The sequence below is a fragment of the Zalophus californianus genome, chromosome 9 (assembly GCF_009762305.2).
Source record: "Zalophus californianus isolate mZalCal1 chromosome 9, mZalCal1.pri.v2, whole genome shotgun sequence".
Lineage (NCBI taxonomy): Eukaryota > Metazoa > Chordata > Mammalia > Carnivora > Otariidae > Zalophus > Zalophus californianus.
This window is the reverse complement of record NC_045603.1, coordinates 42,762,393-42,786,010: the sequence shown is the minus strand read 5'-3', so window position 1 is coordinate 42,786,010 and position 23,618 is coordinate 42,762,393. Positions and strand designations below refer to the sequence as shown.

Here is a 23,618-nt window from a genome sequence, read left to right as displayed (position 1 = left end):
AAAAATGAGTATAAGCTAACATACTCTTACCATATGATTCAGTAATCGTGCTCTTGGTATTTAGCCAATGAATCGCAAACTTCTATCTACACAAAAACCTTACACAGATGTTTACAGCAGCTTTATTTATGATTGTCAACTTGTAAGCAACCAAGATGTCTTTCAGTAGGCGGCTGGATGAACTGGGATACATTAAAAAAAATGGAATATTCTTCAGCACTAAAAAGAAATGAGCTACCAGGCCATGAAAAGGCAAGGAGAAACATTAAATGCATATTACTAAGTGAAACAAGTCAATCTGAAAAGATTACATATAGTAGGATCCCAACTACACGACATTCTGGCAAAGCAAAACTATGGAGACAGTAAAAGATCAGTGACTGCCAAGGGTTAAGGGGAAAGATGGGATGGGCACAGAGGATTTTTAGGGCAGTGAAACTCCTCTTTATGGTACTACAGTTCTGGATACATGTCATTACACGTTTAACAAATCTATAGAACATATAACACCAAGAGTGAACCCTTATGTACACTAAGGACTTTGGGTGATAATGATATGTCTTCGTAGGTTCACAGATTGTAGCAAATATATGACTATGGTGTGGGACACAGACAATAAGGGGGGTTGTGCATGTGTGGGGTCAAGGGGAAAATGGGAACTCTCTCTGCTCTCTGCTCAATTTTGCTGTGAACCTAAAACTGCTCTAAAAAATAATCTATTTTTTTTACAAAATTAGTTTATGCGGGATTGTAGATGAGGTCGCCATAGTCTTTGAAGATCTTGCTGTTCAAAACACATATTCAGGGGCTCCTGGGTGGCTCAGTCAGTTAAGAGTCCGACTCTTGATTTCTTGGGTCATGGTCTGGCTGTTGTGGGATGGAACCCCACCAGGAGCCCCATATCGGGCTCTGTGCTCAACACGCAGTCTGCTAGAGGTTCTCTCTCTCCCTCTCCTGCCTCCCCTCCTCCCCTGCTCTCATGCATGCGTGCTTTCTTTCTCTTAAATAAATAAATCTTTTTAAAAATGCATATTCAGTGGTCCATCACTTTGAATGACAGTATGATAATTAAAGAAAAAAAATCAAGTAATACTTATTCAATACAATTATTTAATTTTTAGACAATAATGAAAAAATATTTTTGAAACAGTTTAGGGGAGAACAGGAAATTATTAAATTTAGGATCAATATTAATGATACTGAATCCATGTTAGAGAAAATTAATATATATCTATAGTTTAATAATCAGGAATTTAAACAATTAATTGAATTTTGTCAGGGGAAACTGGAAGGGAGACAATTTTGTCAGTAAGGAAAAATTTTAAGCCGCATATTTTAATCATCATCATCATAAATGAATAGATTCACTTAGCTCTAAATGTCTTCAAGCACGCTATAAATCCTCCAGAGGCCCTGCTTTGTAATATAGCCTTTTAACATATTCATTGTCTCTTTCCAAGATAAGTTCACTATTGCTATTCCATTAGTCTGTTTTGTGATTTATTTGAAAGATGAAGTGAGTATTTTCACTTTTCATTCATGACTATTTAATCTTGATTCTTTTAGTCAAAATTTGATGGTAATTATCATCTATTAAAATGCATTCTTTCCCCCTTCTTGTGCATTTTTCCTCTTTACAGTAAATTTTGCATGCTGACACCATCATTAAAAACATTTTATCAGTAATTATATCTAGACGTATTCCCTTTTATGAACTCAGTTTCTTAATAGACTCTTAATAATCAACACTGAGCATTTTTAGATGTAGCAAAGATTCTATTGGTGCATAATAAGAAAGTGTTGGATTTGCCAACCTGATTTCTCTTTTTCATTTTACCCTTCCCTTAATCCTGATAGTTTCATAGATTTTACAGGGTAAATTTACACATAACCCCACAATATAATGGAATGTTAGCTATGTGTGGTGTGCTGCCAAAACAGAGGTCCATTACCCAATATTGAGACCGAAGCCATCTTTAGAAGATAAGGCATTTACAAGAGGCTCAGTAAATATTAAAACCATAAGAAATTATGGCAGAGAAGAGTATCTGTGGCAAAAATATAAGTAAACAGTTCTGCCTCTCTGATCCTTAGCTTCACCATCAATAAAATGAAAATAAAACACATTGACTTCCAGAAGTGCTGTGATGATTAAGTTGGAAAGTATGAGTGAAAATTCAGTATCAGTCATAAAGTACCATATAAATATTGGAGAGCAACATAATTAATAATTTTCCATCTCAGAATTATAAGAGAAATTTAGGCAGGCAAAGCACTTAGAAGAGGAAAACACTGGCTACATGCCCAAGACTTGAATGAAAGAGGGACTTCTGTATATGTATAAATCCTTTCATCCCAAATTCCTTGTATTATGTGTGACTAGCTGGTTTGGTACCATGAAACATAAAAATAGTACAGTCTGTTGAAAATTCCAAAACAAAGAGAAGAGCCAAGAAAAGAATATGAATAATTTAATCAGATAGGAGTCAAGATCATCCCCAGCTTATTTGCCTTTTATTCTTCATTTCAGTTAGTTACATATCCATCTGTTATCGCCAAGGTTGTGCATGCACCTTGAAATGTTCACAAAAGGTCCACGATACAGAGGTTCATAATTAGGTTATATGTTATATTCAGAATCCCAGGGGAACTAATTGATTCTGGAAATATTGATTAAGCAAGATGAAGAATTCTTACACAGTTTCGACTACAACAATTTTAAAGACAAGTACAAGTTTCGTTTGCCACAAAACTCACAAAAAAGTAATTGATTGAAGAATATCTCTTTTATGCAAAATATACATTTTAGGATATAATTTGATTAATACTCTACTATATACTGACATTACTCCTTGATCATTTAATAAAAAAATACTCTCATCACCAGAATTTTATTTTCTGTAATATTTATAATTGAGGTAACGATGACAAAGGACTTAAACCATGAATAATGTTGGTGAGTTTTTTCTTAAAGTCATAATGATTTTCCAGAACTAAACATACATGTGACAAAAAACAGGTTAGTTTTGATAAATAGGCACTGAAAATTTCACAACAAAGACAAGCTGATAACATAAGTGGTTTATAAAAAAAAAAAGATACCGTCAATGTTCATGGATTCAAACAACAAAGGAGAAAGAAGGGAAATTAGGACACGTCTGTACTACACCAATATCACTGCCTTGTATGATTCACAGCACGATCTACTGCAGGCCCAAGAGGAGCAATTCACAGAGGTACGGGCCTTACTCGAAGCTTCAGAGATGTTGGTCATGGACTTGGTGTCCTTGGATGTGAGATGGCTGACGCTATCGACCCATGCCCACGTGTTGGTGTTTACAATTGTTTCACAGCTACTGGCCAGTCCACAGCAGACCACTCATATGGGGAGCACCAAATGAGTTCCAGCCACAGTTCTTTTCTAGCTTTAAATGCCTTGCGAAGATGCAGGGACCTCTTCCAAGTGCTACCTGGTCGCATCAGGGCACATTCAGCAACAGAAGTCTGTTTCCGGTACAGTCCTTGGTGTGGCTAAATCCCATTGTCCCTTTTTCAGCAGTCAGAAATCCATGACAGATTCTGTACAACACTGTAGTCAATAACAGCAGCACCAGACAGTATATTAATTCCTTTACCACAACGCCATATGTCATTATAACTTCCTAAGTGTGGTCTTATTAAAAGGATCACTGAATCTCTAAATATCAGATGTGTACGTCTGGGTAAATCCGTTGCTGTACAAGATCTCTGACATGCAGTTCATGCTTTAGGACTTAGGGATAGAGAGTAATAGGTGTTATGTGGCCAATAATAAAAATGACATTTGTCTTCCTAACAAAAAAAAATAAACATGAGAATTAAGAATTAATCAACAGTCTCAAGGATCCTGAATGCCTTAGAAATATTGTTTATCCCTCAATTTATATTATGGCATTTTTCTTCCCTCACGCACCCAATACACCAGACACACTATCCCAAGTGCATTCACAGGGATGTTGTAAACAGAATTTCTTCCACTTTGACTGAATAAAACTCCCTCGCGGTTTTGCTGGAGTGTAGTGATGAATGCTGGTTGCTAGATAGTAGAAACTGACAGTGCAGCAAGCAACCAATGTGATGGTGACACTGCTGCTTAAATCCTGCTTATCAAAAAAGGTTCACAGTACCGATTAACTTAGGTAGTCTACAGGGCGTCATTCATTTGTACACAAAGCAGAGAGGCTGTTCCAAAGAGCGGAGAAGGCAGGGGCAGGGGAGAGGACCCAGGACTAAAATCATGAACATCTTATCAAGGCATTTCTGTGCTACATGAAGACGGATGGCATATACATTTAAGACAGGGAGCTAAGACAGACAGACAGAACAACATACAGGACAAAAGCACCTGGTTAAACACTGCCTGAAAATCTGATCAATCCTGTGAGTCAGAAATTTAAGGCTGGTCAAAAAAAGCCTCCTGTGAACCACGATAATCTTTGATGTTTGCACAAAAATCAATAAATAAGAATAAAGGAAGGGGTAAAAAAAAAAGGGGGGGACACGAGAGCTTTAGGTGATATTTGGCACTTTGCCTCTGAAAATGATGACAAATCCTGGGATTAAAAAATATATATATACATATATATGTATATATATATACATATATATATATGTATGACTCTAGTACCAAGCAGCAATTCGTGGCTAAACAATGCAAGCCTGGCCGGCAGTTACCTTTCTCTCATGTTTTGTGCCTTCCCCAAGCCATTAAGTAAGAGCTCTGGCCTCAGCTTGCGTGTAACCAGTAATGACAACCTCTTTGCAGTTATCTGTGTGCAAACAACCAGAGACATTCAGAACTCCAATACAGCATTTTTGAAGAAAAGCAAATCAATCAAGAAATTAAACTAGTTAAGACAAATATTTCTTTCAAAGAATAAGGGGGAAAAAAATGCCAAGGAGACACTCGCCCTCCCTGCCCCACAATTCCACGTGCAGAACAGTTGACCAGGGCTTTCATATCAGCAGGATGGTTCGATGCAAGTACACATATCCTGAGCCATCCACGGTCCCCGGACTCTGTGACATTGCTTTCAGGTGATAGAGACAAGATGGTCCATGCAAATGAGCTGACCAGAGTCATGTCGTGTGCAATCAAGAGAGGATCCCAAACATCTTCAAAATGGTTAAGAGTCACAAGAAATGAAGGTCCAATGAAGTGATTGGCATTAGGAAGCACACTGTTCTAAATCTATCTCCCTGAAGATATGTTTATGTATTAGTGTACTGGCCAATAGCTGACACTATCTGTCATTTTATTGCGAAAGGAGACCAGAGCGATTAACATGGAGAAGTAGCACTACTTTAGGTAATCTTTAAAGCCAGGATAAGATTTGTTAGCTACCCAAGTGGCATTTCTGACTTCAAATAGTAGTATCATGCAGGATTTAAACTGTATTTAATGGAGCCTGGAGTAACTCTACATTTAATTATCTCCATTATGGGGTAGACAGTACTTGAATTCATACAATTTAGCCGACTGATGCAGTTTGGTTTACAAAATAGATGGGATGGGAGATCGAGAGCGCCTCAGAGGACAAGGAGAGTTGTAGGGTGATGTTACTGGAGAGAGCCTCAGAGCATTGCCTGCCAAGCCCGCTATGTTGTTTAAGCTTCGGGATTTTTCATATCCTTTTATGAAAAAATGCACAGACGTCAGTTGAATTCAACCAGAAAATAAACATAGACAAACAATACCATGCAGGATAATCAAAAGTGCTATTTTGAGTTCAAGGAAGAATCTTTTTTTTTTTTTTTTACAAAGAATTCAATATTGAGACCATTTGTAACTTAAAAAAAACAATAAAGCTCACTAGCGCTGTCATTCCCAAAAGATTAAACCAGCTATCACAAATTATAGTTGTACTACTTCAAAATTTATTCTTTCCCAAATTATATTTTGCATTGATGTCATTTTGGCACATAAAATACTAGAAATCTTTTAAGAATTAGGCAAAGCAACTTAAGTAAGATATAAACTTGGCTAATATTTTTACATTTCAGAATATGCTTCTGAAAAAAACAAGTGGGCTATTTTTTCTTTTCTTTTTTTGTTATTTACTAAGCTAACAAGCAGGATTAACTTTAAGTGGATGGCTTTTTTTTCTCAAGCATATTTAATCTGCCAGCTTTATAGTGTTAAAAGGATGATTCTCAAATAATGGCATTGGTTGCCATTATCTAGGCAATGTGGAATGAATGCTCATTTCTAGTTCCTTGGATAAAAAAAAAAGGAAAGGAAAAAAAGAAATGAAATGAAATATAAGTTGAGTCATAATTCAGTGAATTAGAGTCTGAACTTGGTTATCTGATGTTTTCAGTTGGCTCTCCACTGCCAGGAATTGAGAACCATTTGATCTTGATTCACTTTTTCTTTCTATCTTCTTGCATTCTAATCATTTGTGTGTGATAGTCATGGATTAACAGAATAAAAGATCCATCTCACAAGCTTTAACCCCCAGTGGTTTTCCTTAGCCACTCAAGCAACATCCTCATCAAGGTCACCTTTGGAAGGACTCATATATTGTAGTACTATTTATTAGAAAAGATTAGAGGTGGTTAAGTGGGGTGGATGGCACACTGCAAAGTTAGACGTGAATTGTCTTAAGAGCAGGACAACCACTGACTGAGAAAGTAGCCAGGAAATAAATGTTCTGACAGGCCCACTGAAAAAAAGTGTTGTAGAATGAGGAAATGAAATTCTCTGTTGGGCAGTTAAAGCTGAGCAAGGACATCCAAGTTCAGCAAACTTTGTTATCCCTTAGACTTAGGGCACATTCCTTGGGCTCCGAGTGGTCCTCAGTGTGCATGATGACTATCTGAGAAAGAAAATGGGCCTTTTGTGCTTCCCCATGTTCCTCTCAACGACTTCTTTTTCTAATTCTATATTTTCATGGACTTCTGGGGAAGAAGCTAATACTATCTCTCCTCCTTTCACTAGAAAAGGAGAAATTAAGCAAATTAGTGATTATTTGATTTATCAGGGCCCAGGAACCAGGATGGACATGGGTTGCAGTAATTGCTCTACTGTGGGGTGAAGCTGCACTGAATAGGAACATCCCTCCCCATACACACACATAAACTTTCAGCATGCTTGATGTCCTCTCTGAGATTTTTGTTGATGGAAATTTGTGCCTTCCATTAACCATGGTAAGGTTCTCTAGGACATAATTTCTGCTAACGAGAGAATTATCTGCCAATATGTTTTGTTAGCATTCGGAGATATAAAACCCAGGAGGTGATGTATGTTTCATCCTATTCCAGTGGATGATGGAATACTTAATAAGAGGATGTCTTAAATAATTAAAAAAGAATTTCAGAAATTTATCTTTACATAGGGACCTCCGTATGCCTGGAGAGCTAGTTGTTACTGCTCTTCTCTAAAGTGATTGGAAATGTAACTTGGGGAATTATAGGAAGATTTATCCTAGTTGACCATGTAATCTAAAAATGCAAACTACACTATAAACATTGATTTGGTTTGATTAAAAGCAAACTGGTGAATATGCATGAACCAGAGAGGTTGTTAACACCTATAATCATTCATCTTTATAAAAATTTACATTTTGTTTCCCACAACCTCCAAGCTCCTGACAGGACCTCCAAAAGGTAAAAGTTTTCTTGACAGTTTTCTATTAATTACACTAGTTATATGTAAATCTTGGTTGCCATTCTAAATGTTCAATTATTTTTCTGAATTACAGTTTTCAACATAAATATTACCCATTCTGTTTATAAGTCCTTTTATTTTTAATAATTATAATTTCAGTGTTCATTTGAAAAGACTTCCCTTCTAATTTAACAAGTATTTAATTAGTAAAATTATAAGTTATTCTTTTAAGTATGTATTTTTTTATTCTGCAAGTTCATTTGTGATAGAAAATTTGATAAGGTTTTTGCTTAAGCAAACTTTTATTGAGTGGAATGGTTAAAAATATAATTTATGAGAATAAACAATATTGAACCTAGTTGGAATTGACATCCAAATACATGGTGCAGAGAGCATGTGCTTATTTGGGGCAATGCTGAAACTGCTTATCCATGCACTATCAGTGGGTATGTTTTTGTGTATGAAAGATGATTTCCTAAAAACTACTGCATAAATAAAAACACAGGTTCCAAGTATTGGGAGTTCACTCTCATGGGGAATCCATAAATTTTATTAATGTATGCCCAACTGTATTCATATTTGTTGATAGAAAAAGAATTCAGTGGGAATCTGGTAATTTCTTTTCATCTATATAGGGGAGAATTTTCAGAACTCTAAAAATCAAATCAGTAGAGAGACCAACTTGAAAGATAAAAAAGGTATCATATAGGAAATAAATGAATAAGAATAATAGGAGAAATCTATAATCTACATAAAAAGTAACAAGAGAAGAAATGAATGGGTTCCTGATAAACATAACAAGACAACACACTAAGAAAATTAAGTGAAATTAACCAAAAATGCTACAAGGCCTGGGAGAAAAAAACACAAGGTGTAAAGAAATTAAGCAAGAATGAAAAAGAAATTTGATTATGGTGAGAAATGACAAAGATTAAAAGCCCATAGATGAATTTTCAAAGATGTGCTCATTAATAAAGAGAATTTTGCATTGTGAAGTAAGATTTCATGTATAACTTTTCTATAGAAACTAAATATCTTATTAATTGCTTTGCTCATGAAACGTTGCCATTTTACAGAAAAATTCTATATTTACATAGTGTTTAATAATTCACAAAGTATTTTTTCTTATGTGATCACCTTTGACAGTTTAAAATCCAAAGTATTGTCTAAGAGTGGAAGGAAAAAATTTTAGCTAAGTTCTTAAACATGCAGCGTTAGTATAAATATTGCATGTGATAATTTATCAAGTGATGCTCAAAAATGTATGTGAATGTAACCACATATTACATATAAATACATATATACATATATACACATATATGTATATATACATATAGTGAGTAAAGATATGTAATGTACTTAAAATATAATGTTCTATACAAGAAATTATTATTTCTTGTATCAATTACTTATCAAATATATGCATAGAATCAATTATTGAGTTTTATTACCTGTAGTTACATTATATTAAATTAAAAAATTACATATTATAATCATTATTTATGTATGTATATATATTGTTTAAGTACTATGATAGGACATTAACTATCTTCATAAAATATTTTAAAAATTGTTCTAGCACTTAATATTTAAATGTAAAATAGCAAAAAAACAAAACTATTCAGATCATTGAAATACATTTTGTGCAAATAATAGATGCTGAGGAACGGAAGTCATTGAAATGAAGAAGTATGTAAAATATTACATACAAAAGAAATAAAAGAAGAGTCTGTCTTCTCTTTTGAGACTCAAAGGCATGGAGACAGAAAGGACAATACAAAGTGTTCAGAATCAATGAAAGAGAAGTACAATATGGGTAATGAGACATTTCAAAGAGAGAAGACATCACAAAATAAATATTTAAGGCTTAAAATGTTAAAGTATTCAATAGGGAGAAACTTCAATGAACAGCAAAAAAAGTGCAGTATTTTTAATGCAGTTGCACTAATATGAAAGTTTCGCAGGGGCTTTTCATTAAAATTCAGTCCATTGCATAAGAAATTATTATAGTTCTTTCTCTATTTGGTCAATAAGCAGAGAAAGAGAGCCATGGCAATGAAGCAACTGGAATTATCAAAGTAGGAGGTAATCAAAGAGCATATCAGCCCTTGGACAGGGTGGGTAATAGACGTCACAAAGTTTCTAAAAGAGGGAAAAAAGGGTCCAATTGTCCTGAGATCTGTCAAGTTTACATAAAACAAAAACAAAAAAATAGTACCTAGGGAATAGTCATAGACGGTGGCATCATCTAGAAAATTGGAAGGACATGATGGAGTGGAGATTCAATATTCTGTTATATTTCTTAACGAGGATGCCTACCCAACAAAATTTATTCATTCAACAAACATTTATTGTCTTCTGTGTGCCAGGCACAGTTTAGTGTGGGTTGAAAACAGTAATAAACTTAAAAGTATTATTATTGCCTCAAAAAGAAATTCTGTAGCACAATTTATAAGTACATAAGTAGCTTTTCGAGTTATGGGGTATACGATTCTATATGGCTGGGATGTTGGACCTTTTTTGGCCTTCTGACATTCAGATAATTCATGGCAAAAACTGTGCAAATACTGGATAAGAGACTTAATTACAGTGTGTTTAAAACTTTTCTTTGGGGGGAGAAAAGCCTTATTGTTTTATCAATTACTTATCAAATATATGCATAGAATCAATTAGTGAGTTTTATTACCTGTAGTTAAAAAGATAACTTTTAAGGACTGTTGAGTACATTATATTAAAGAAATTAGCTGAGTGACTTAATTTTTAAATACCCCATTACAATTCTTCCCATAGACTAATGGAAACCAAAACTATAAAGAAAGAAAGAAGGGTGAAATGCCTTTCAGATAGGACAATCAAGTAGGCTGTTATGATAGGCACTTTAATGTTTACAATGAGAAAAGAGATGATGAGGAATGCAAGAGAACATTGCGTGCAGGCATTCCTAGAAAATGACGAAAAAGCATTTATATCACTCCGTATATTTGTAGCACTTAATTTCTAAGTCATCTATTAGGATCTGATTAAATGCATGCCTACCTTTCCTGATCCCTCCATCAGAAGCACACGTGTAATCACCTGTCGTCAGTAGGAAACATGTTTCCCCTCTTCTGTTTTTGTCTCTGGTACTAGAGCGTCTGATGGGGAGCCTTTCTGGGGGTGATAATGGCGGCTCACTTCCTGTACTGTCGTCACCTGATAACACTGGTCACAGCACCATGCCCATTGACAGACAGTGATGGATGAGGAAATGAGACAGTACAAAGAGTTTACACGGAATGTCCATAGTACAGTCACTCGATATACAAAACAATAATCACATCATGATAAGAAAAAGGGTTTTCATCACTCATTACAAAAATTTACATGGAGCAAAATGGAAATGTGTTGAGAAGGAGAGAAGTGTTCTTTGGGAAGTTTTAATTCCATTTTGGATTCTACTTAATAGGAAATGGACTTTCACAGAACTAATATAAATTCAAAATAAGTGTGATAATGACGTAGCACACACATTAATATCTTACGATTTCTGACATGCTATCTAGTTATTGTGAATAAGAATCTTTAAAAATGGAGCCTATTTAAGGAAAAACTCCTGGGTACATATTTAGTTTTGGAGTTCTTTAAGACACATGCTTATAATATTTGCAGAAAACAACTTTCCAAAAAAATCTTAATAAAAATAATCCCAAAACTCACTTTGTGTCCAGGGTCTCCATTCTGAAGTGAAAAATGTTTTTGAGCATAACAGTGGAATAAGATTAACTTCTCCAAATGCTCTTGAAACAACTGTTTACTTCTATATGTTTGCCAAAGACGTTTGCATCCTACTGGCCTAGATGCTAGCTTGTTATAACAATATTTATTTACCCAGGCTGAGAGTGTGTCCTGTTTCTCATGCCCTTCTTAAAAACTGGGCACAGGTACTCTGAGAACAGCGCCATGAGACTAGCAACACCAACTAAACTCCACCTTTCATAAAGACATTCTTTGCCTTATAGTTTTCAGATATAGTGACAGAATTTGCAGAACAATGTACTAAGTAAGTATAGGGATCTTTATGAATAAAATCTTTAAAAAGCAGTTTAGTTCCAGCCACATTTTTCCCCATTTACTTTGTATAAACTTCTGGAAGCTAATGAAGGAACCTATGAAAATGTTACCTGCCTTTTTTGTTTGTTTGTTTGCTTGCTTTGTGTAATTGGTGTTATTTCAAAATCATGTGAAAGTATTCACATGGGATTATCATAAATCATTTTTCTACAAGAAAAAGATTAAATATATCTACGTTATAGGGAATGCACATATCTTAAATTTTCAGAGTGGACTGAAAGGTAATTAAATTGTTCAATCTATAAAATGTTTCATCTGTACCAGACACAATAGAGTAGAGAGCATATTACTCTCATTGTGGCAAAACGAACATTAATTTACAGTCAGTGTCCTCCAGATTAACTATGGCAATGGAGAGGGGTAGGGATTCAGCAGTACATCACCCAAAATTCAGTTTGGGAGGGGAACAGAGCCCAATGCATCGTGTGTAAAAGAGGAAATCCACTGGGAAGTTCAACTTTGCCATTGATAAGACAAAGCAGATCATCTACCTCCAGGATAATGGTGAATTTATTATATTACATAGCATCTTACCCAATCTAAAGGTATTATACTGAATATCCTAAGTTAATAATGAAAATTTAATCAATCCTCTAGAAAATTGCTAGGGATGACTTTCATTATCAAAAAGGCTATCTTCCATATCACCTTTTTGGTGTTCAGGCTATTGAAATATAAGCATCCATTCTTTTTAAGTAACTGCTTCTTGTGAAATAGGTTGAGATGCGTGGCCCCATGTGGCAGAGATAAAACTGAGACAAACACACCAAGCCAAATGATAAGGAAATCAACATTTTGAGAATGAGAGATGGAAAATGGTCAGTATCATACCATCACATCGTGCAGGGAAACAAAGAAACATTGGCACAAAGCAACAAACAGGCAAAAGAAAATATTGGCACCATCAGCAAAGGGCATTCCCACTAAAGCAGGAAAACTCTATAGACCAGCTATGCAGGCTTCTACTTGGAATCTTACTGAGAAAAGCTACAGTCTAGCTGTCTACAAGCCTGACACAAACACATGTACTGTGAAGGGGTAGAACTGAAAACTCAGGAACATTTGCAGACAATGAAAATGGTTGCCTTCTACCTGAGGGACATACTGGTCTATAAAGTGTTTAGTGGCATGCGTTTGAAATTGTGCCTTACCTGATCTGTTATGTTCCAGAAGCCGATTGTCTTTGCCCAGACACGTGTCACCCTGTGTGCTGTTGCAGGCCATATTTAATTCTGTCTTGCAAAAAGTAGGTGAGCTTGCCTGAGGGGCAGGAGGGATGTGCTTCTTTCTTTTTCTTGGAAGTTTCTGCTTCGCCATTGCCAAGGAGTAGTACATTCCAAAGTTGTTGACAATGACAGGCACCGGCATGGCTATTGTGAGCACTCCAGCCAGAGCACACAGGGCTCCCACCAGCATCCCTGACCATGTTTGGGGGTACATATCCCCATAGCCCAAGGTAGTCATGGTCACTACAGCCCACCAGAAGCCAATTGGAATGTTTTTAAACTGCGTGTGCTCACTAGCTGAAGGGTCGTTAGGTTGAGCTCCTACTCTCTCAGCATAGTAGATCATGGTAGCAAATATCAAAACTCCTAGAGCCAGGAAGATTATCAGCAGCAAAAATTCATTAGTACTAGCTCGAAGAGTGTGTCCAAGCACCCTCAGACCTACAAAATGGCGGGTGAGCTTGAAGATTCTCAGGATCCTCACAAATCTTACCACCCTGAGGAAGCCAAGTACATCTTTAGCAGCTTTGGATGACAGCCCACTGAGTCCCACCTCTAAGTAGAAGGGTAGGATGGCCACAAAGTCAATGATATTCAAGAGATTTTTGATGAATTCAAGTTTATTAGGGGAAAAAACGATACGGACTAAAAATTCAAAAGTAAACCACACCACACACACTCCTTCTACATACGTCAAGGCAGGATCCGTTTCGATTTCATATTGCAGAACAACACTTGTGCCATTGATGACTGGTTCTGTCTTGTTTTTAACAATATTGAAAGCTTCATGTGTCTCCAGGCAAAAGGTTGTGATTGAAACCAGGATGAAGAATAAAGAAGCAAAAGCAATAAACTGTAGGGGGAAAAGAAGAAATAGAAAAAGAAACAAAGAGAGAATGATCTGAACTATGGTATACTTTGATCCAAATCTAAGAGCATCGATCCCTGCAGATGAAAAAAAAAAATAAAAGCACATTTGGAAATTTTGCTTGGGATGTCACTCAAGTGAAAGAAGAGATGCGTAGGTATTATTAATTAGAGTTGCACACATAATGTGTTTCAAGTTCTGTTTTCTGCTTATACAGGTAAAACTTTTTGCTTTATGTTGGAAAATAATTTCTTGACTCTTTTGAATAAGAAAATATACCTGTTAAGAGAGCATAAAAATCAATTAAAAACAATGTTAAAGGGCAATAGACTGAAAAAAAAATAATAAATGTACACAGTGGCTCCAGATACTGTTTCTGATCCTACATGTATTAGATCATGTTTTACATCTATAAATATAAGGTGCAGTCCACACTGATGGAAATTTGGAAGCCACATGCATTTAACTGTAGGTTTTTAACCATAAATAAAATGTTCAAGTTATGAGGTATGAACATGAAAAAAAATTTTTTTTGAGTTATGTTACAGTTAAATTGTATCAACTTAAGGTGGAGACTTGTCCAAAAGAACAATCTAGAGATGAAGAGTAGGCAACAAGCCTGAAGACAGAAACAGAGTTATGGAACAAATTAAAAGACAGTTTTCTTTCTCACCTGAAAAAGAACTCCAAGTGTTAGAGGAACATGCTATAAAACTGCAGGGTTTCTTTTTTATTCAAGTTTTTATTTCATTTCTTCAGTCAATAATATGTGAATACACACTTCTACTAATACAGAATAATAAAAGCTCTCGCTTACATAGTTCTTACTAGTGCCAGACACTCATAAAAGCAAATTACATAATTAACGCATATCAATACTCATAACAGCATTATGACTACCATATTTTACAGTTCTGCAATATTCACACAGAAATTAAGCTACTTTTCCAAGTCATAAGACACAAAGTGATAGAACTAAGACACTAACCTGACAAGTTTCGCCCCCAATTGTTTTGTCAAGTACCAAACTCTCGCATGTTGAACACAAATATGTTGAAAAATTTATTTATCTTGGGGTCGCATACTTCTTAATATTCAAGACCTGAAAACTTAACACCCAGTTTGAGTGAATGGTACTGTTGCAGACAGTACCAGAAGCTTCCAAAGAAGCCAGCAGATTCCTAGTGCTCTCTGCTAATGCTCTCAGATTTAGCACGCATAATGAGCACCAAGAGATTGCCTCTTGAATATCCAAATTAAGTAATCATTTAGGAGAAAGAGGTCATCAGTCAAGTGCAGGATAGCCCTTTTTCAGAAATAATAGGGTGTATCCAAATCCCAAACCTGTCCCCTAATACCTATTCTTCACCATGCCATTGAAAAGATCTAGGTTTCAAGAAGAGATTGAAAACTACCTCATTTTTTCCTGGTAGAGTTTCAATGTAAGCAATATACAAAAGGATGAAAAAAATCTTAGGATGGTGATTATCTGCCTTAAAGAACCACCTCAAATTCTAAAGTTGTTTCTGTGCAGTGTAGCAGTGAATACATTGTTCATATAGTATTATACAGCACGCCATTTTTATGGCTATGACTTATTTCCCCATGCGTATCTTCCCATTTCCTTTGGTTTTGACATTATGGTTTCACTAATATCTTTCCCAGACATAATGCAAGATGTTAACATGTTTTCACTCAGCTTTCTCTTTGTGCAAATAAATATACTGTTCTGTTAAAATCAAATACTTGTCCTAACAAGATCAAAAGACCTTCTAGATACTTTAAAAGATGATATCTTTTGGAGGAAGAATCAATTATCTTTGATTCATGCATTACTTCTTAATCTGATCACAATTTTATCTATAGATTTGAGAGTCACCTTTGTTTCTGATTCCCCCTGAAATCTCTTTTTGTCATTAGAGCCCTGCTGGTGTATACACAGTGACTCCCCCACCAAGCGACTCCCCACACTCTAGTCTCCAGCATTTCAGACTAAGTGTCAAAAGTTTTAGTGCACACATTCTATCCATGAGGCAGGTACAGAAGAATACTAGGCAGTTAAAGTAAGCTGCAATTTTATTTTATGCTTCTAGTGTTCTTCAGTCAGCATTTTTTCAGCTAACTTTGCAGTCTCAAACTCTGTCCACCTACATTCATGTAGTGAATTGACTGGGACTTCCCAGCATTGCTCTTCCCAAATCTCTTCTAGCTTCCCATCCTACCTCTCATACAACAAAGACAATTTTCTAGTGTATTTTGATGCTTGTCAACACAAAACACTGGGATCTTTTCCGATAGGACATTTTCCTACTCTTCATTTATTCATTCAACAAGTATGAATCAGGTGCCTATCTATGCCAGGCCACAGGATGAGGGCTTATGTAACCGTAGTTAACAAAACACAATGCCTGTGTTTGAATAATTCACAATCTATTAGGGACACAGGCATTAAATAATTAACCACACAAAAATTACATAATTACAATTGTGATAAATGCAATGAAGGATAGAAAGGATCAAAAAAGGGGGGCTTTATTTTAAGACTGAGGGGTCACAGAAACCTCTGACAAAATAACTACAGACTGAAATTTGAGGGATAAATGAAGGTTGACCTGATGGAAAGGGGAGACTGGTCTATAGCACAGTAGGAAGTTTTAACAAAAAGTCTGGACTTTTTCAATCTCACTTTCTCAAGTGATACCTTTACTGAAACACCACAGGAGCAGCAGGTCTTCCAAATCTGCCTCTTTTGCACGAATTGTCATGATTAAAGCCCAACCTAGCACAGAGACCCTGACTTTTTCGAAGTTAACCTCTTTTTCTGAAGAGCTTTAAATAACCAGAAATATTACCTGGGTTTTAAAATGAGGCTGTAAGGTGACTTTAGAGCAGTTTGGTTGCTGGTGGTACTCCTTTAGACTTGTTGGCCTATTGGGGGAGCTATAGAATTCACTTATCTTAAATTATTGTATCAGCCCCATTGTTTGGAATGCAGTAAAAAAAAAAAGATATATGTTAAAGTGGTTTTTAATTTAAAGCACTATGTAAACACTAGAAATCATTATTATATATATTTTAGTATACTTTAAAAATATATCATTAGTATCTCAATGAGAACTACTAGAACCTGATGTTTATGTTCATTAAATGAGTTATTATGTTGTCAGAGAAAGGTCAACAGAGTCAGAAGGTACCACCACACTTGGAAGTTGGAATTTAAGTAACATGAATCATCTTGTTAAATTGCCCATTTTGCCCACCCATATACCTAGGAAAAGAGTTTGGTCATATTTATTAGAACATACCTGGAGAGCTTACACAAATGTGAATTCCTCACTCTCCACACCAGCTATCAGACACAGATTCTTTTGTTTGGGGAGAAGGAATTTGCATTTAACAACATTCATGGTGATTGCTATACATACTAAAGTTTGAAAAACACTGTTTCACTGTGTTTTCAACTTGATAATACAAGGTTGATAGCTCATTATTAAATGAAGTGAAGTTTCTAAATTAAAAGCATTTGTAGAATCTTCCTAAACCTTAATAAAAATAGTTCACTACCTCCTATATTATAGGATGTTTGTGCCTGTGTGTGTGTGTGTGTGTGTGTGTGTTTGTGTGTCTGTGTGTGTGTTGTGACATAATTCTGGCTTCTACACAAGTATTGGTGAGTAAACAAAGCAACTCAGCCTCTAAATATACACGATTCTAAGACACAACACTTTGAAAATCAAAAGTTGTCTGTTTTTACAAGTCACTTGGAACTTGAATTTATCAATATTTTTATTAGCATTATTTAAAGAACCACATCATGGTTTTGTATTTGTATTATTCTTCATTGTAATTTTTATAGTTCTGTATATATTTAGCTTTTACGGACTTTGTAAATCTGCGATAGTGTGATAATAGTATAATAGGAAAATAAAAAGAGTGTAAAAAAAGAAACAAACTGACATTCAGGGAGAGAGATATTCATCTCAGAAGTACATGAGTGTTTTGTTTTAAAAAACAAGCTACATAGGCCATTTTTTTTATTTATAAAGTCTAAAATCACTAGTAGGTATGGTTTAGAATGAGAGGGCTGTTAACAGAGAACCAAAATAGTCTGCATAATAACGTGGTAGGAAATTGGAAGTTGTCTTCTGTCAGCTTAAAAGTGGAGAAGTTGGAAGAAAGTTGAAATCTGGAGAGAAAGAAATGGGAAAGGTCTCTAAGGAGGAGGAAAGGCCCACAGTGGGAGGCGGCAAGCAAGTGAGAAATCCCTGTTCGGGTGCAGCAAAGGAACTTTGGGATATGGATGGAGTATATCAAATTTTAAGATGATGCTTTCTCTGTTATGCCTTCAGTAAAAGGTGGTTGTACAAGAGCCTGGCATTGATGGTGCCTTGAGTGATGAAGGTATTGGGCCATGGGAGGACAAAAAGAGGGGAGCAATCAACCATGGAGGCAAGATACACAGTGAGGCTCAAAAACATAGGAGAGTAAAAGGAAATCAGGAGAAATTTAGCCCTTGTGAAAATATTTGGAAACATCAGGAGAGATAGATTTCCCAATGGAATGAAGAATAGGAGCTCAGTTTATTAGGAACTTAGTTTGAGTATCAGATGAAAAAGTGACCCCAGAAGCCTTGAAGACCTAGAGTCATCCGGAGGCAACACTTGGACTCCATTATCAAGGAATTTGTACACTTCAGTTGAACTTAATTCTAAGAGACTTGAATATAGAAAATGTTTTCTTTTTTTCTGACTCAGTAAGTTAAGCTGAACTGGGTAAATAAGGTTAGATTGAATAATATTAAGGAAAAGAAATTAAAAAGGAAAGAAATGGGGGAAAAAAAGGTTTTATTTGTCTCCTTCACTGAGCTGGGAATTGTTTAAGGGCTGGAATGATGTCATATTCATTTTTGTACCTCCTGCTTTTGGCACAGTGGTTAGTATTTAGTATGGCTGGCTGGAAGGATGGATAGAGGGATGAAAGAATTAATGAAAGAATAAATACATTAACAAAATAATAAGGTAGACCACATTCTAGTGGGAATCTAAATGATTTGAGAAAAAGGAAATGACAGAAATGAAACAATAAAATATGCATATTGAGGCAAAAAAGCTAAATTTACAGCAGAAGCAAACTGAACTGGTCTATAGGTCCAAACGTTGCCATTAGTAGCTTCCATTAATTCTGTTAATGGAGTCTTATCAAGGAGTTGGGGAAGAAAAGCACACTGCCATCTCTCTCTTTCTCTTCCTCTGTGATAAGACCAGAAACTCTTACAGGCATTAAATAAAAATAAGATAAAGCATGTTAAATAATTAAAATATTAGAAAGCTTTCTAGAAGGTGTTATCCTGCTGACTTAATTCACAGAACTGATATATCATCTCAGGCAGTTTCAGAAGGGATATATATGTCCTGCTAAAATATTGGCTTGTGGATCCAACGAGTAGCCATTTTTTTCTCCATAAGCCCAGTGTCCATGATTGGCTAGAGTCCCCAATACTCTGTTTTAATCTAGTTTTGTTTTGTTTCTAATTAGCAACCATGGAAAGAAAGCCCTCAGAGTACAGTTCTACAAAGAACATATTATGTCAGTCTACCTCAGTGCAAAGATTTAAGTAGATCTCCAAGTACATATAATAGTCTAAGAGAAAGAAGGGAAAAGCAGGCCATATTTTTGTTTCATCACTTTCTCTTTCCTCTTAGCATTAAAACCGATATAACTGAACTCTATCTATAACTAGCGCAAAAGTGTCGAACATAATGAGGACCAGACTGATTAAGTGGCCTTTCTCTGTGCTCCCATAGCCCAGGATCACTGATGTAGCAATTTTCACACACTTTTGTTACTGATTTCACACATCTACAAATTGTTCAAGGCGAAGAAGCTAGTACCTATCCCTAGAGCCAAAGATAGAGCTTCACTGATGGCAAGAAGTAGATGCTCAGTTCTTGTGAAATTAGTGAAAGAACACATTTTTGAAATATGTTTACTTGGTATGTAAAAATTCCACTGGCTCCAACATAGAATTTGTCCTTTAAAAGTCACCTCAAAAAAGAAAAAAAAAAGGGAGGGAGCCTGGGTAGCTCAGTTGGCTAAGCATCTGACTTTTGATTTTGGCTCAGGTCATGATCTGAGGGTCATGAGATCAGAAGGACTCCGTGCTGAGTGTGGAAGATGTTTAAGATTTTCTCTCCCTCTCCCTCTGCACCTTGCCTCTCATACACATGAGTGCACTATCTCCCTCTCTAATAATTAATTAAAAATTAAAAATAATAAAAAATAAAAGTCATCCTATTATTTCACAAGTAAAAACCTCAACCTATATCTTAAAGGGGGAAAAAAACCTGAAGAAAAAATTAAACTTACCTCTATTTGAAAATAAGAGTCAATGAGATAATTTAATAGTTAGATATTAACATTTTTAAGACAAGTTACCTAAAACATAGATTTTGCCATGGTCCATGAATTCCAATCCTTCAAAGAGATTCCCATCGAAGGACTGGTATTCATAGGCCATGGCAAAGAAAAGCCTGAAATTTCTTCTTGACCTTGACAGTCACCTTGAAAATGGACTCCTCATCAGGAAATTGAGGACACTGAATTTCGTCAATTAAGACTGTGAAAGTAGCCATCGATTTAATAAGACATTTAGTAGGGAGGAGTTTTCTTTCCTACTTGATTTCCTCTCACTTATAAAAGATGATGAACCATCACTCTTTGCTTTGAGATGATTTCTCACTTGCTCTCGCATCTTACAGGAACTCCATGTGCTAAAACTAAATGAGTTCTTAGGATTATGGTTGCAATACTTGGTCTGAGATCAGCTTTAAATATTCTTTGTATGTAAATACTGATAAACTTGTCTGGATGATGATCAGGGTTGCCTAACCTCTTGAGTTTTCCTGTGAAGGGCATTAGGTACATTGTACTGGGGTTATGATTCATGGAAGCAATTGGTTAAGATCTCTCTTTTCTCTCAGGGAGCTAATGCTCTGAAAAGGGATCCCAGTACAATAGTTTTAATCAATGCTTGGGAGAACAGTTTTATTTTTATATACTACTATATTTATATAATATAATTTTCATATAATAAGTTTTATTTTTATATAATATTTTTATTTTTATATAATATGCTAGTGGACTAGATTAGCCAAGAGGAAGACAGCTTTAACAGACAGTTGTCTGCCTTAAGAAGAGGTGTCAGATTTCAGATTAAGATGTGAAAGCCTGAAGAATGTTTCAGTAAATACCATTTCAGAGTTCATAGTATAGTGCAAGAATAAAGATCCTTGAAGCAACTATGGAGGAAGATCCTAAATTGCAAAGGCTTGCTGTTACCAGCTTTCAACCCAAGTCAATTAAGCCAACCTATATTATCATAAAACTGCTAAATGCTACATCTGGTTAAATGGGAGAAGAGTTTGCTTTTTTTGCCTTGTGTGCCCACCCTGCCCTGTAATCATAAAGATGGAATGGATTGTAACATTTAGTTTAATATATATATATATGTATGTATGTATGTATGTATATATACACACAAAGGAATTTCAGCTCTTTCAATTCCACGTGAGGTATATCTACCTTTAGCTTGCATTTTAAGGACATTATGGATTTTCCATGCTTCACTCCTATTATGCCCATTCTGCTTTTCTCTCGTAAATAATTAAATAAAGACATGAACAAGGACTTCCAATAATGAAGAATCAGAGCCTACAGTGCCTCCCAATCAAAAATTTCCACTTTTAGAAATTTACTCTGGTAAAATTTGTATAGAAAAGTACAAGGATATATGTAGAAAGACATTCACTTGGGTGCCTGGGTGGCTCAGTTGGTTGAGCGACTGCCTTCGGCTCAGGTCATGATCCTGGAGTCCCGGGATCGAGTCCCGCATCAGGCTCCCCGCTCGGCGGGGAGTCTGCTTCTCCCTCTGACCTTCTTCCCTCTCGTGCTCTCTCTCTATCTCATTCTCTCTCTCAAATAAATAAATAAAATCTTTAAAAAATAAAAGAAAGACATTCACTAAAGCATTATTGGTAAAAAAAAAAAAAGTAAATGTCCATGAGTCAATGTTATGTCCATAATATAGCATTACAAAGAATGAGGAAGATAAATATGTCCTGATATGAAATGATATCCAATGAAACATTAAACAAAAAGATGGCTGTGTCATAATATCCAGAGTCTAATACCATTTCTTTCTCTGTGTACAACTAATGCATGCATGCAAATGAATAGCAACACTACACTCTTAGCAGTGGTTATGTCCGAGTATAAGAGTGGCATCGTGCAAATGTGTTGCTAATGGAGAATTATAACTGAGTCTATAAATATCTTTAAAGTTTAAAATTTTTACAAAATTTTTAATCATGTATTATGTTTTATTTTAAAACAAAATTCAAAGAAAATACTAACCAAGAGAGGATTAAACTTGGATCTTCATTCTCGATGACCGTTAAGCTGACTTTATTACTCCATAGAAATTATTCACTGGCAGATTGCCATTTTTCTTCTTTTCTACAGCACCTTCAATTTAGCAAATGCTCTTAATTATGTATGTATTCAAGTCCCATACACTAGCTTTGCTGTAATTAACAAGAATGTGGTGTTGTTCACAGAACTGTGGTCTCTAGAGAAAGAAAATACTCTCTTTCATTAGTAAGACTATCCTCAAGTGCCAACCAAGTAGGGACAACTAGAGCCCAGTGTCTACGGGTTCCATGCAGAGTTGACAATTACTTCAGCCTCTTTTGAGGATGGTAAAATCCATTTCTCTTCATTCAAGTTTTACTGTTTAAAAGCAGTTTCACAAACTTTATTTTGTTTTTGATATTGAATTAGATTTTTCCTCAATGGGGATACCACACACATACATGATTACTAAATGCAGAAATCAGTGAAGAAGGTGAAGAAGATTAAGCTAGGGTAACTGTATATAATCATATGTGTGTTTATAACACATTTTATGCTTTATATCTATGTGTAAAATGTGTTTATATATATAGATAGATATGTATGATATACATAGGCATAGATTATATATAGATATGAATATATTATATAGATAGGTATAAAATAGAAATAAAACAATATAAGATTTAGATTTCTCAAATCAAGAAATGTATCCAAATATTATTTTTGGCCACTGAAACTTATATGATCCTTGATAAATATTTTCCACTGTGTTTTTTGATACCTTATCCAATATAAATGCACATCATTCTCTCTACATTTTTTTCTATGCCACAAGACTGATTTCCTGAAAATTTTATTTGGCCTATCCACTCACAGCCAAGTGTAATTTTTCAGGATCCAGGCAAGCGAGGCCTATACATAACGTTAGTATTATCACAACAAATTATTGGTGTTCAAAGTTAGGTAATTAAATTTAAAAGTCATCAAATATGGGGGCACTTGAGTTGCTCAGTCGGTTAAGCATTTAACTCTATTTCAGCTCTGGTCATGATCTCAGGGGTGTGAGATCAGGCTCCGCATTGGGGTCCCTGTTGGGCTCCGCACTGGGCATGGAGCCTATTTAAGATTTTCTCTCTCCCTCTTCCTAACCCTCTCCCCCTCAAGCTCTCATGCATGCTCTCTCTCTAAAAATAAAATAAAATAAATAAAATAAAATAAAATAAAATAAAATAAAATAAAATAAAAGTGTAATTAATTTTTTGTGTGAAAATAATTTTTACAATTGTTTATTAGGGTAAAGAAGAATTTTACACTTTTAGTCAGAAGAATAACAGATTATATATAGTCATTTCAT

At 35.3% G+C, this 23,618-nt stretch overlaps 1 protein-coding gene across 20 annotated transcripts in view; it reads right to left on the bottom strand.

Moving 5' to 3' along the window:
* Window positions 1-2,305: 2,305 nt before the first annotated feature.
* The window catches only part of KCNC2 (potassium voltage-gated channel subfamily C member 2), a 188,630-nt gene continuing 167,317 nt past the window's right edge, over window positions 2,306-23,618 (bottom strand). For 3 of the 20 annotated variants that reach the window (XM_027594673.1, XM_027594670.1, XM_027594672.1), the window contains exons 3-5: window positions 12,910-13,837; window positions 10,685-10,849; window positions 2,307-5,670 (exon numbers count right to left, since the gene is read on the bottom strand). In XM_027594673.1, the coding sequence (XP_027450474.1) occupies window positions 5,534-5,670; window positions 10,685-10,849; window positions 12,910-13,837 (1,230 nt within the window). In that variant the 3' untranslated portion in view covers window positions 2,307-5,533. Of the gene's footprint in view, window positions 5,671-10,684; window positions 10,850-12,406; window positions 12,511-12,909; window positions 13,838-23,618 lie in introns of all 20 variants that reach the window. The other 17 variants (XM_027594679.1, XM_027594680.1, XM_027594681.2 and 14 more) reach the window with 17 other exon arrangements.